Source organism: Myotis myotis, unplaced genomic scaffold (genome assembly GCF_014108235.1).
Source record: "Myotis myotis isolate mMyoMyo1 unplaced genomic scaffold, mMyoMyo1.p scaffold_m19_p_7, whole genome shotgun sequence".
NCBI classification, from domain to species: Eukaryota; Metazoa; Chordata; class Mammalia; order Chiroptera; family Vespertilionidae; genus Myotis; species Myotis myotis.
In genome coordinates, this window is record NW_023416379.1 from 19384371 (window position 1) to 19399203 (window position 14833).

At 35.2% G+C, this 14833-nt stretch overlaps 1 protein-coding gene across 7 annotated transcripts in view; it reads left to right on the forward strand.

The window, feature by feature from the left end:
- The window catches only part of LAMA2 (laminin subunit alpha 2), a 480022-nt gene that overhangs the window by 198744 nt on the left and 266445 nt on the right, over positions 1 to 14833 (forward strand). For all 7 annotated transcript variants that reach the window (XM_036316421.1, XM_036316415.1, XM_036316414.1 and 4 more), the window contains exons 10-11: positions 3091 to 3251; positions 13015 to 13155. In XM_036316421.1, coding sequence (XP_036172314.1) covers positions 3091 to 3251; positions 13015 to 13155 — 302 coding nt within the window. The remainder of the gene's footprint in view (positions 1 to 3090; positions 3252 to 13014; positions 13156 to 14833) is intronic.

A 14833-nucleotide genomic window follows, 5' to 3' on the forward strand; every position in this document is an offset into this window, starting at 1 on the left:
AGGAGCCACTGGAGAGGTTAAGTAGAAAATTCATAGAATATATCTGGAACAATTTCTTTTATTTTTAATACTTCTCTTCTTTGAAAGACTAAGAGATTATGGCTACAATATAGGTTTTTCCTACAAAGATTTTCAAGTTAAAAGACTGGGAATGTTTCTTTGGCACAGTTTAGCTTAACTGCTTTCTTAAAAAAAACTGTAGGATTATCAATTTAAGCCATATAGTTTTAAATGATAAAAGATTAAAAATATTATTAGTTTAATATTCAAATAGTGAATTATTAAGGTCATTTTATGGTCTCTTATCTTTTTATAGTCACAACTAACATTATTTTCAATAATATCATAACTTTCTCCCCTGATTTTAAAATGTTTATTATTGTTTAAAAGGTTATCAAAAATTAAAAAGTAGGAAAATAAGTATGTAATGCAGTGGTAATTCAGCACAGATGTTGTTATTAACATTTTTGTGTTAATTTTGCATAATGAGATTTCCCTGATATGTATTAAAAGTTCCTATGAAATTTAGTTTTAGGATCTGAGCAATACACCATTATGAGTACAATAATATATACTCATAATGTATCCATTCAATGTTATATAGATATTAAGACTATTACTAATTTTTATTTATTATAACCAATGCTTTAATAAAGATCTTTGCATAAAATATTTTTGATTATTATAAAAACCATACATAATATGGTAAAAATTTAACAATAAGTAAATGAATAAAATAAATATCAATAGTGCCCTCTTCCACCTATTCATTCCAAGTCTCATTTCCAAATTTAACACATTGAGCCTTTTCTCTTAGTAAGTTCTTTTGGAAGAATTTATCTTCCAAACAATATCTACCTAATATTCTTAACAGTATTTTTACTCACTGTTAAATATTGCCTACTGACTCTTCATCTTCAAAGACAAAGAAATGTCATCCACACCACATATTTTATTCATATATTTTTATTCTGTATGTCTTTTATGGAATCTTTATTATCTATAATAATAAAAGCATATCTGCTAATTAGACCAGACGTCCTTCCGGATGACCTTCTGGATGAAGCTGGACTGCGAGGGCCCAGCCCCTTGCATGGATTTCGTGCATCGGGCCCCTAGTGTTAAATACAAGGCTGAAATCTCTCTTTCATTATCTAGTAAATTTAGATGCCATCTCTTGAAGTCATACCATGCAAGCTGAGAGAAAAACCCTTCCTACACTCTCCACTGATTTTCTAATAAATGTGGCAATGTCTGTCAATTTCATTTGTATGTTTTCAAGCTTGCACAGTTATAATTGGCTCTAGACCAATAGTTATTTCTTTTAATTTAAAAATTGAAATACAGTAATAGAAAATTATTTATAATTATTAAAAATTATTTATTATTTAAAATTATTTATAATTCAAAAGATAAATATATTTTATCTTCTGAATCTCTATTCAGATGACAAATATATTTTATCTTCTGAATCTCTTAGTAGCACTCTGTTATTGATATCAGTCTGAATCTGCAGTTTGATTTTTCTGCTCCTATTCATTGGGGCTTTGTTTTCTTGTGTGTTCCATAAGTGTGTATGTTGTGTGTGCATACTATCGTGTATATTTTCTAATTTACCCATTTAGGAGCTTTGAATTTATGTGAAGTTCTCTGTTATGACCTCCTAACCTGAGTAGTACCTAGAATTTGTCTTTTGATTCATAAAACCATACTCCACATTCTAGCTTATCAGAATCAGTCAACTCCAGGAAAGATACTGACATAAGGGCTGGAATGTTATTTTTTTTGTAATTTCTAATCTCTACAAGGGGTCTCTTTATTTCATACCAGCACAATCCTTTCTTGCTTCCCATCTATCTATCTATCTTTAATTTTATACTGCATTGTCAAGTGTCCTGAACAAAGGAGAGGGTCTTTAGACATCTATTCATAGTATTTCCAGCAATAACATTTAAGATAGATATTTGTTATTACATGGAGTACTTCTACACATAGTCTCAATGTCTGAAGACTTTAACATGAGATGTAAATGTTGATTTTTTGGAATGCCTTTACATCCTGTATTGAAATTATCACACTTCTTTTCCATTTGACCTATGGGTATGGTAAGTTAAAAGAAATGTATTAATATTAAACATAGTTATAATAAAATCATCTTGGTCACCACTGAGTGTTCTTTTAATGTACTTTAGGATTCAGTTTGGTTCACTTTGGTGTTTGTTTTATGTGAGATTCTCTCATCTGAATTTGATTGATAAATTGGTGTGGTTCTGACACTGTCAGCTTGTAAATTTAAACTGCTCTCACTTTCCTCCTCTATTTTTTATCCCTCAAATATCCATTCCCATGAATGCACATAGTCTTTTCTCAGTTGTACCATATGATATTGTACTTATGTTGTTGTTGCATTTTTGTTTTAAGTAGCATAATTTTACACCGAAGGTACTTTTCCATTTTGTGTTTGTCTGAAGGTTCTTATGAGTCAACAGGTATACACAAGTTACATATTCTTAATCTAGTCAGAGCTACTATGGAAATTCATCCATGATCATTGAAGTGGTTTTTCTGTAGCCTTAATTTTCGTAGATTCTATGAGATTTTATGTTTTTTAAAAAAAATTCTTAAATATGTTAAAAAAAAATACTTAGAAAATGCTGTGTGTGCAAATTATAGCCAGCTTCTAATTAAACCTTATATTCTTTGGGGTTTTTTTTATTGTTCTTTTTGGATGTACATCATGAATTTTATTTTTGTGTGAAAATAGACTTGTAAAGGCTACTATAATTAAAACTGGAGGGGCTAAATTATATATTTTTCTTCAAAAGTTGATATGTGGCCCAGCCAGCATGGCTCAATGGTTGAGCGTCGACCTATGAACCAGGAGCTCATGGTTCGATTCCAGGTCAGGGCACATTTTGTGGACTTGATCCCCAGTGTGGGGTGTGCAGGAGGCAGCCGATCAATGATTCTCTCTCATCATTGATGTTTCTATCTCTTTCTCTCTCTCTCCCTTCCTCTCTGAAATCAATAAAATATACTTTTAAAAATTTTCAAGAAAAAACAATTGAGATGTGGCTCATCTTCTCTTAGGTCTGGCACCTGGGTCCTGTCATTGCAAACCTGGCTTTGGAGGGGAGAGATGTGACCGGTGTGTCAGGGGCTACACTGGCTACCCAGACTGCAAACCCTGTAACTGCAGTGGTGAAGGAAGTGCAAATGAGGACCCTTGCTTTGGACCCTGTCACTGCAAGGTACATTGTTCATTCCAGTACCGTCCCACTGTCAAAACAGAAGGCCATGCTCCTTGGCTTCTCTGATATGTCTGCTGGCATTAAGCAATTGTGACAACTTCCCCAGTTCATATCCACTACCTATTCTGTATGTGGCACTCTTGTAAGTGTCTTTAGATACCTGGTTCACTGCAGCGAGACACCTGCCATGTCTAAAACCCATAGATACAGAGAGGACAACTCACCTTAAGAATCAGTGTTATTTTATAGCAAAAAAAACCCCACCACGTTTTGCCCATCACCAGTCTAGTGTAATTTCCAACGATACAGCACTAAATGTAGCAGCCCTTTAAAACTATAGCATACTCAAATCTACTCTAGCTTTGTCTCTAATTCTGAGAATAATTCTGTCTAGGGTTTCATTTTGGATTTTTAATCTTCTGAAGTTTGATCCCAGATAGGTCTAAAATACCATCTTCAAATGGTATTTTAATTTAATTTCGTTTAATTACTAAAAATGTAAGAAGCCCTACTGGAATTGACTAAAGGCTCAGTATTTCCTCCCAAGAGTACTTTCAGAAATGCAACTTTATTTGCTGTACATGCTCAGCTAATAGTTCATCATGTTAACACCAAAGGGTGAACTACACCTGCAGCTCATACACGTAGAGGAAACTTAGAGACATGGATGAGTCATAAATGATAAAACTGATTGCCCTCAGCTACAGTAATCAGCACCAAATATTTGGATCAGGCAGTGTTAGCTAAATTAGCTGAGAAAATGAAAACGTAGCATGCCATACTGATGTAGAAAATGGTTTTTCTTTTTTTGTTCTATATTTCTTTCTTTGTTCTCAATCATAGATAGAACCTTATTAATATATTTCCTTTATTAACCCAGTAGTCTTATCTAAGCAGTATGTAGGATATGATTAGTGATATATATATACATGTGTATATAAACATTAACCATAACACAATAAATAAATATTAGTATTAATGTTAAGTGTATATTCTTGGGACAAGAATATCTAAAATATTAAGCTAAATATTATATTAGTTACATAGTAGGTATATGTTATATATCAGGGGTGATTTAGGTACTTACCTTGGACAGTAAACAGGCAGATGTCCACAATTCATGTTAAGGAATTGTCATATATTACAACATAATACATTTTTAGATCCAGTACATTTCCTTCAGATATTACCTGATATGTAAAAATTGCTCTAGTAGACCCAGATGGCAGCAGTCTGTAGGTGATGGCTTGTTAAAGACACCTCCCCTCTTCATCCTCTATGTCCTCTGGAGGAATCTTATGGGCTCCTAGTAAATCTTCTCTAATTACAAAATTATACCCTGTGTGTGCTTTATTCCTTTTCCAAAACTCCATGAAAATCTTGAACCTTTATCATTTGCTCAAATAAAAGACAGGCCAAGTTGAGTGTAAAATGGAAGGTAAACTTCCCCAGTTTCTAGAAGATAAGGAATCTAACTGGGGAAAGAAAAAAAAAAAAGGAATGTTTTTAAACACCTGCCATTTATACAGTGGAGATGTGTGGAATTGGCAGGGAAAGAGTAACATGAGTGAGGGAGGCAGGCCTCATTTGGTTCATTCTCTTGGGTAACTGCAGTGAGAAAGGTTAGAGCAAGAGGGCTGCAGCCATTAGCAGAGCAATGAGGGAAAGCTTCTGAGCTCCTGCCTGCGCTCTGCCTGCCTCCGTATTGTACAGAGAGTGATTACAACCCTAATAGGAAAAATGCCTCCTACAAAGACACTGGAAGCTCTACACAGATAATTAAAACACAAAAATAAATAGCGATTAAGAAATCATAAAAGAGAAGGAAAAATGAAGTAATTATGATTAGTTATATGTGTACATGTGTATACAAACATTAACCATAACACAATAAATAGTTACCCTTCAACTGTATGATATTTAAAATAGATGAATATAAGCTCATATAAACTAATTTTTTGGAATAAAAACTTGCAGAAAAAAACAGGTTTCATTAAATATCTACATAATATTAATAACCACAAATTATATGCATACAGCAAAAGAATTATATCACAATATTTGTGCATTTAATATGCTATAATTAAGTGGCTATAGCCTCTTATTTTTCTTATTAACAATAAAAATAAATACATTTGTTCAACAAAATACTCATATAATTAAAATACTGAAAAGAAATTAGAGTGAAATGTGTTAGCTTATTCTGTTTCACAAAAACATGATTTGGCATAGGTGTCGAATGATTATATCAAACAACATGGTTCAAATGCTACTTAATAGGCAAAACTTTATTGAGAAGCTAAGATACTGGAGACTTAAATTGAAATAAAATGATATCCATGTAAGTGTTTATCTCTAAAAATATTAAAATAAATTTACTGGATTGACAAAAGTTGCCCATTTGAAATGCTGAGAAAGAGAATATATTAGACCCATTTTGTTCAAAGTTTAAACAACTTTTAAGAAATGTATTAAGTTATAGGTTAATACAATTGACTCTTGAATAATACAGGGGCTCGGGGTATTGACCCCCACATGGTTGAAAATTCATGTCTAACTTTGAGTCCTCCCAAAATTAACTTGGTATCTGTAATATATTGGTTCCAGAAACCCAGTTAATACCAAAATCTGCAGACTCAGTACAAAGAAGTGGTAAAATAACAGATAAATGAGAGAGAACTCTCTTAATGAGTAAAGTGGCATTTGATCTAGAAGCTACAAACTCTCACTATCATTATTAGATTTTTAAGATCAGTTATTTTCACATTTGTGCTTTACAAACTGAGTTGGATGGTGACAAGTTATATGATATGATATTTCCCCTTGAAGACCTTATAATATAAATGACAATAAAATGGTGCAACAATGATCATCTTACTGTTTGTATTTATTTATTTACTAGCAGCCGGTGTACGAAATTTGTGCACATTAAAAGGAAATTAATTGCCCTAACGAGTTTGGATAGAGCATCGGCCTGCAGACTCAAGGGTCCCAGATTCGATTCCAGTCAAGGGCATGTACCTTGGTTGCAGGCATATCCCCAGTGGGGAGTGTGCAGGAGGCAGCTGATCGATGTTTCTCTCTCATCGATGTTTCTAACTCTCTATCCCTCTCCCTTCCTCTCTGTAAAAAATCAATAAAATATATTTTTTTAAGAAAGGGAATTAATTGCCAAAACCGGTTTGGCTCAGTGGATGGAGCATCGGCCTGCGGACTGAAAGGTCCCAGGTTCGATTCCGGTCAAGGGCATATACCTTGGTTGCGGGCACATCCCCAGTAGGAGGTGTGCAGGAGGCAGCTGGTCGATGTTTCTCTCTCATCGATGTTTCTAGCTTCTCTATCCCTCTCCCTTCCTCTCTGTAAAAAATCAATAAAAATATATTAAAAAAAAAAAAGAAAGGGAATTAATTAGCAGAGATATTTTAATATTGCTATTTGCCCTTTCTCTATAATAGAAGTGTGAGAGATGAAAGGAAATTAGTAAAATATATATGAAAATAATATATAAATTTATTAATAAATAAACAGTAACAAAAGGATATAACAACAGAGGCATGATATAAAAACAACAAAAACATGATATGAAAGCAACAAAACCATAATATGAAAACAACAAAAACATGATATAAAAACAACAGTGATGCAAACAATGACTGATGAAGTTATTAAACTTATTCTAATATCCCCCTGGACACCACATTAAGAGTGAAAACACTTTCAGAGTGCTTGACTAATTTCCCTTGTGATGAAGTACTTAGAACTTTAACTGTAACATCACATGCTCTTCAAAATCGAGAGAAAACAACATATAACTGACCATGTGCAAAAACGGGTTTAGGTAGGAATATGCCTACTTTGTCTAGAGTTTGTCCTTGTGATTTATTAATAGTCATCACAAATGCTGGCATCACGGGAAACCGTCGTCGAATTAATTGAAATGGGAGGCCAGTGTCAGATGGGGACAAATTAATTCTTGGAATAGAACAGCCTCTCCCTCTGCAGATCCTGTTAATACTTCAGCTTCGATAATGTTAGGTCGTAATCTTTTGATAATAAATCTGATACCATTACAAAGACACCATTTACTATTGAGATTTCTCAATAGCATGATGATTCACCCACTTTCAATTTTAATTTATGACACAGCATTCCCAAAGAAGTAATACTATTAAGAAATTTGATTGGAAAATTTTCCTTTTCAGCATCATCTGTGGAATCAATGGAATCATCACTCAAATATGTGTGAAAATCTCCATCGAGTATATTCAAATTTTCTTCATTTAATTTTTGAACATGCTAATTTTTTAGACAAAGAATTGCACGTTTAGATATTTTTTTAATATCAATAGCAGTGGTTCTCAACCTTGGCTGCACATTAGAATCACCTGGAAATCTTTTTAAAATCCTGATTCCTGGGCCTCATCTTCCAGAAATTGTTTTTTTGTTATGGTGTGGGGCCACAACATTAGTAACAAAGAAAAAGAATGAAACTTTATTGTGGAGAGCCGCTACAGTGTTTTGGACAGGTTCAAGCCTTGGACTGATTGGAGGGCACAGTTCTCTCATTGCCATGTGCAAGTCCCAGCTTGGAGGGCAGGGCCCTCCCAGCATAATTATAGCCAACAGCTGTAGTTGTAAGCTTGAGCCTATGGTCCGAACACATGGCCCCACGTGCCTGAGTGATATAGGCTTGATAGATTTCAAGTGCATGTAGTTGAGTAGGATTGAAACCCAGGAGAATGTTGTAAACATCTTGGTCATGTCATTACTTTGCCTCGTAGCATCTGCTATAAAAATAAAGGCATGGCTGTGGGTGTGGTCGTTGTCTCTCAGAGAAGGAGCACCCACCGAGATCTGGCTTTCATTCTCTTGTCTGTCTTTTCTAAGCCTTTCAGCTGCCCCCACTCAGGTTCACCCTTGGCTGTGCTGGTGTGGCACACTTTATAAAGATATGCCTCCAAGCTCCCAGGGCAGGTTCCTGCCTCAAACTCCGCCCTTACAGGAAACAGCTCTGGGAATCAGCTCAGGGGAGGGCGCAGCCGTTTCCAAGACAACCCCTGCAGGACTGACTTCCTTCCGCTTGATTGCGGTTCTGGTTGTGATGAACACCACCCAGGGTTTTTATATAATTAGATGTTAGCAAATGACCTCTGCTAGGCATTCTTACATGTGGAAAATTACAATTGGAGAGAATAAGGCTGCAGCAGCCTGTTTTATTCCTATCATGCAACCCTTGGGATATATCTTTTTCTTTCAACTTTATGGCCTTTATTTTATTTTTCCTTGAGTGGGATGGGGACTGTGTTGATGAATTTGGTGTTAGATAACAAAGCATGTACTCAGTGACTTTCTTCTGCTTGTATTATCCTTATTTACCAATACTTGCATTTCCTTTTGTACAGTCCTCTTGAGGACATTTTTATATTCTCTCTGGCATCTCCTATAATGCCTTATATTAGCAGCTCAGCTCTGATTTGATGAATGAATAATAATAGAGAATAAAGGGACTGTGAAAAATAATGGGAAAAAACATTTACTAATAATCTGACATTGATACCAAAGGAAATTGCTCAAAGAATCTACCCATAAAGCAGAAGGTTCACCCTTGCAAATTTAAATCCTCGTATCAAGAGGATTTTCCAAGAGTGAATCATGAACACAATCTGGGGATGTTTCATGGATGACAGTTGTTGATGAGTCACAGAGAAGTTTTGAAAAAGCAATTATCCACCTGGGAATCCATAAAAAGAATTGAGACCCAAGCTGCCAAAGTCATTAGCAAACTAGGTGGGAAACCTTGTTTCTCTGAATGTGCAATAAAAATCCTGACTGCTATGCTTTTGTGTTTGAATTGTGTCACTCTAAAACATCTAAAATATATTATCAAACTGTAATGTTATCTAGTAATCACTGTTTTAAAACTACTATTTTTTTTCCAAAGAAATTTTGGAAACACAATCCTAAAATAAGAAATTGTTTCGATATATATTCTCTCCAGGGAGGTTGGAAAATGAGATAGGAAGCAGAACCTGATATAACTAATTAATTCTATAAATGTTGAGACATGTCCAAAAACAGATTGAATGTGCTAAGTAGATTTTCACTTTTCTACCAGCTTCAAAAGGCACTTGAACTAGGGCATTAAGACAGATATGTAAGTAGGTACCACATCCACCATATTTGCTATTTAGTTTTGGCTTAATAGTTGTCTGTGGTAGAGCCTGAGGAAAAAAAAGACCAAGCACTTTTCAATCAAATGATTCTCTCAATCTGATTAGGAGCTGCCACTCATTAAAGAAAGAATATGGTACAGACTCAAGACTGAAAAAGTAGGAATCTAGAGACTTAATGCTGTGACTTTTAGCTGACTGCTTTGCAATTGTATGTGAGGTTGTGAGGTCTATATAAATCTTTTGAGTTGATGATTACGTGTGAAGAGGGGTGCAGTGAATGGGGTATGGGAAGGTAGAATAGGATTAGCTTGAGGACTTTTAACAGGGTCTAAAATATTTTGGCTCAAAGATTGTCATAATAAACAAAGCAAAACTACCACTTGTCTAACTTGTTTGTATGGGCGCAGGCATCCTGTTATCTTCACCATGGTGTGTTAGGGGTCCCCAAGACCACACTCATTTTCAGTGATTCACTGGAAAGACTTACAGAACTCTGAAAAGCTGTTATATTCATGGTTTTGCTTTATTAAGTGTAAGGACGCAGATTAAAATCAGCAAAGGCAAATGGTGTGTAGGGAAGAGTCCAAGCGCAAACTTCATTTATCCTCTCCTAGGAGAATAGTACAGAGAGTGCTTAATTCTCCCAGCCGCAATGTGTGGTTACACATGTGAAGTGTTGCCAACCAAGGAAACCCACCCAAATCTGGTGACCAGAGTTTTTTGTTTGTTTGTTTGTTTTTGGAGGGGGGTTAGTCATGTAGATATGGAGCACTCTTATGATTGACCTTAACTATTCAGTCTCCAAACCCCCTAGAGGTCAAACTGATACAATGTGGCCAAGACCTCAGGCATTCATCATAAATCACATTGTTTGCATAAAATATCTGCTGTGACCCCTGGCCCCAGGTATAAAAAGACACTCTTTTCAGGCAGGATATTCTAGGTTACCTTCCAGGAACTGGTCAAGGGACAGTCTTTCAGCTGGATTGTGAGGGTTTGAGCAGTTCAAGCCTGCTGCATTAACCCTTTCTTGCACCAGGTGGTAATGAAAGATTTCCTTGTTCCAGTGTCTCACATTTCATGGACATTTTACCTACTACCATCAACTTAAGTATCTCAAGTATAGTTCTGTTGATTTAGCTCCTGCTGGATAATCTGTAATGATTTATCAGTTGCTAAGGGAAAAAAAGCCGTATCTCTTAGGGTAGCCTTAAAGTTCACTATGTGAGGTCAGAGACCCTGGAACCCAAGTGCCAAGTGAAGGTTCTAGCACATAGGAAATATTTAATACATGTGTTATGAAAAAAAATTAATTAATGAATCTTCTAATCTTTGGATTATTTCTTGATCCCAATATCTTTGCTAGCATGGCTCTCTCATTCTATCTCCTGCTACAGATTGAATTCATTTACCATGTTTCAAGGTTTTGTCATAAAGCCTTCTCGAGCCTTCCTAGCAGGCATTAGTCTCTTCTCCTCTGTTTTTCCCTAATTTAATTTATTTCTGAGATGCACTTATCATGGCCCACCTTGCATTATAGTTGATTATGAGTGTACTTTTTTTTACCCAACTCTAGATGTTGGCTTTTAAATACAGGACCTTGACCCACCATTCTTTATAGTTCCTAGAATTCCTACCCTAATGTGTTGCTTCAATCCATTAGATGCAATTGAATGTTGCAATTATTTAATCATAATTTTTTCAAGCTCATATTGCCAGGCTAAAATGGGGCTAAGGAAAATGTAACTACTGTCCAAAAATGTCTTGTTGTTGAACTCAGTCTGAATTTCAGAAAGATGGTATTACAAGCTTTCAAATTAGAGTAAATGAAAGGTACATTAGACCAAAAACATAAGAACACAGTGTACAAAACAGCTGTACTGTGTCCTCAACGGGCTGAGCTAAATTAGAATTATAAATATGTTTCATCTTTCCTGCCTGTGTACTCTTCTGAAGATGCTTTTAACTTCAGGGCTTTGGGGATTTACAGGTCTGAAATTAGTTTGATTACTTTTGCTGACATCTATTATCTCAAAATATCTGAAATCTACCTTATAAGTAAGAACTAGCAAGAATTTCAATGAAAAGGATGCTAAAGTTTGACATGCAAAACAGGTCCAGAGACACCCTTTGTTTAGGCTCCAGCAGTGTAGAGGTGGTTGAGGTGGTAAGTGGGTCATAGAAATTAAGAGTCCAAAAGTTAATTTCAAATAAATTATTCTCTCAGATACAAGGAAAACCTCTTTATTTGCTTATTCTTTATCTCTTTTTTCATGTTATTCTTGCCTCTTTTATTTTTGGTCTTATGTTATCAGACTTTATCATCCCTATCTTCTGCCCAACTTGGTTTATTATCAAATATTTTTATTAAACATCCACTATGTGCATAACATTTTACTATTCATGGAAAACAAAACCACTAAAAGATTAATTTAAACTTAATGAAAATTTATTAAGCTGATGTTCAGTATTCTACCAGGAACACTGCCATTTCCTAGTACTCAAAGGTAAATAAGATAGGGTTTCTACCTCTGGACAGATTATGGTATATAGCTGGAGAGACTGATCTGAGAAGAAATAGCTATGCTTTTTCTGTGGTTATAATAGAGCAGTGTATAAAGGGCTATGAAAACAGTTGAGTGAGAAGTTCTCTAAGGAAAAGGAAAGTTCCTGAATTGAGGTAATAAGGGAATTCAAGGAAAAGGAAAAATGAGGAGCAAATGCATGTATAAGGGATATTAAGAATCTGTTTCCTGGAAAGCAAGGAGCCTTCATTTAGAAGTTATTAGTCAAGTTTAACCACTCTTTAAATTGAATTGCACCCTTCCCAGTTTTTCATCACATAGCTTTCTGTAGGCTGAGTCCACAGTATAGACCTCCTCATAAACAGATAACTTCTCAGTATACTGGGAGTAGGATTAATGGAACCATTTGAGAGAGCAGTCACCAGATGAGAATTATGTTTCCCCATAACATCACCATATGATTAACTGGCTATATACCATTGCATTAAAGGAAACACTGTGAAAATTAAGCAGGGAAAACTTTCCTCCTTTTCTACTTAGTCTCACCAGGGTAATACTATGACTGTTTGCCCCAGTTTCTCTATCTGTCATGTTCTTATGTTTCTGTTTAGTATATAATGTGAAAAACATTTTATCACCTGTAAAATACCAATGTTGTGTTATACGTCCATGTATTATTTCAATGCCTTTAATTTTGTCACATATCATGTATTCTAAGATAAAGTAGTTCAACAATGGACAATAATGAACAAAACGGATTTTAGTCAGTTTAACTAATTGCAGTATGTATCATAGTATTTACTGCACATTCGTGACATACAGGAAGATAAAAATTGTAATTTTTACTACAGCAGATTAGTGTCCAAAATTCTTTCCCATCTGTGCAATTAGAAAGGATATCGTTTACTAAGGAGTTTTCAAGCAGATTTTTTAAAAATATCATTATATTTTAAAGATTTTTGAGCAGTAAAATGAAGAATATACAGCTTATATTTTCTTAAAGTGAGAGACAATTCTTAAGTTTAAAGGGCACCTCTGTTTCTAAACATACCTTTCTATTTATAGGAAAACGTTGAAGGAGGAGACTGCAGCCGTTGCAAATCTGGCTTCTTCAATTTGCAAGAGAGTAATCAAAAAGGATGTGATGAGTGTTTCTGTTCAGGGGTTTCCAACAGATGTCAAAGTTCCTACTGGACCTACGGCAATGTAAGCACCAGCCTTTTCATTCTGTTTGCTGTTCCACAGGCCTTCTTGATATTGTTGTTCTTATTGTATGAAGTTATTATTTTTTCTTACAGCGAGCTTCTACTTAAAGTTATTATACAGAAGTGATGTAATTTTCTTTCAATGCTATTTGCATATTTTTATCAAATCCTTTTAAGTTTTTTTTGTAATAGTGTATAGATGGTAACTTCTCAGAATAAATAAACATTAGCCTTTTCAGTATCCGTGATTAATATGTGAAGCAATAATGAAATTAATGTTGTTCTGGCCCCAAGGGAACGTGATTCAACAGAGAAAGCATCCGATTGTGATATGAAGAATTATATTATTCATTCACCAATATTTTTGATACCTAAGTTATATGTTGCTTTATTACTTCTTTATAAAATGCATATTACCCACCAACCTTTAGTTGCTATTTGATGCTGCATGGGCCCTTTCATTGTTAAAAGGGGGTCACTAAATGTGAACAATACCTTTATTCTTAGTCGATTTTAAAAATTTCAAATTATTGCCTCTTTAGTAGTCACTGGAATTTTCTTTCTCTATTATAAATGTAAACATGTTTGCCTTCCTTCCTCCAGTGCCTACCATACTCCCCATTGCCTTTTCCACTCTGTGATTTGTCTCCTTATAGAAGAGGTATGAAAGGAAAATTGGGGCCTTCAGGGATTCCAAATAGCCTGTGTAGCCACTCTTGAGTACAGAATAGCAGGAAACAGGCTGAGAAAGAGAAGCCAAGAGGGGAATGAGAAACTATGCCAGTCATCCAGGGTTGGGCATGCTAAAGAAGTTGGGCTCTTATACTTAGAGAGTCATGAATTTTAGCAGAAGCGCGTGATGAGAGTTGTGTTTTACCAACATCACTATTTCAATAAACTATATTCCTTCCTTTCAACTTTAATCAGCTAACTAATCCTCAATATACCCATTGTATATTTTTCTCTGCCTGTATTGCTTTTAAGTCAAGTCTGAAATATTATGAGCAGATTCTGATTATTCTCTCATGTCTAAAATTGGACCTGTACATACTTTATCAAATGCATTGCTTCTGGAGCAGAATAGATAGAACCAACAGCTCATGGAAATCTAGTCTAACTTCCTCCTTTTAGTTCTAGTACCCTCACACACACTTCTTAACAGCTCCATTAACGTATCAAAATTGTATAGTTAGCAGAGAAGCAGGTGAGACACTCAGCCTGGGTCTTCAGAAACCAGGTCCAGGGATATTTTCAGTTCAGTGAGTCATGTGGGGAGAACTTCCTCTGAATCTCACTGAGCTGTCATAGAATTTCTGGAGGGTGGTGTTGGAAAGGGAAGAAAAGAAAGTAATATATATTTTATTGTCTAGCTAGCCAGTAAGTGTTTACTGGTCTCTCTTTTCACCAGAGCAGTCCCAGCAATTCCATAGCTCTGGGAGATACAGAATCAAATGACTTCTACATAAAGAAATTAAAAAATATATTTCATCCACAATAACCATTACCATTCTGCTGTTTATCACCCCCAATACCAAGCTGCTCACACAGGTCTAGTGGGCCCCTGGTAGCTATAAACCTCAGTAGCCAGTGTGTTATCCTGAACTGACAGTTTAAATTACAATTTCAACTGTATGCCCACCCCTGCCTGGAGTATAAAGATGGAAAAGCAAATAAATCAT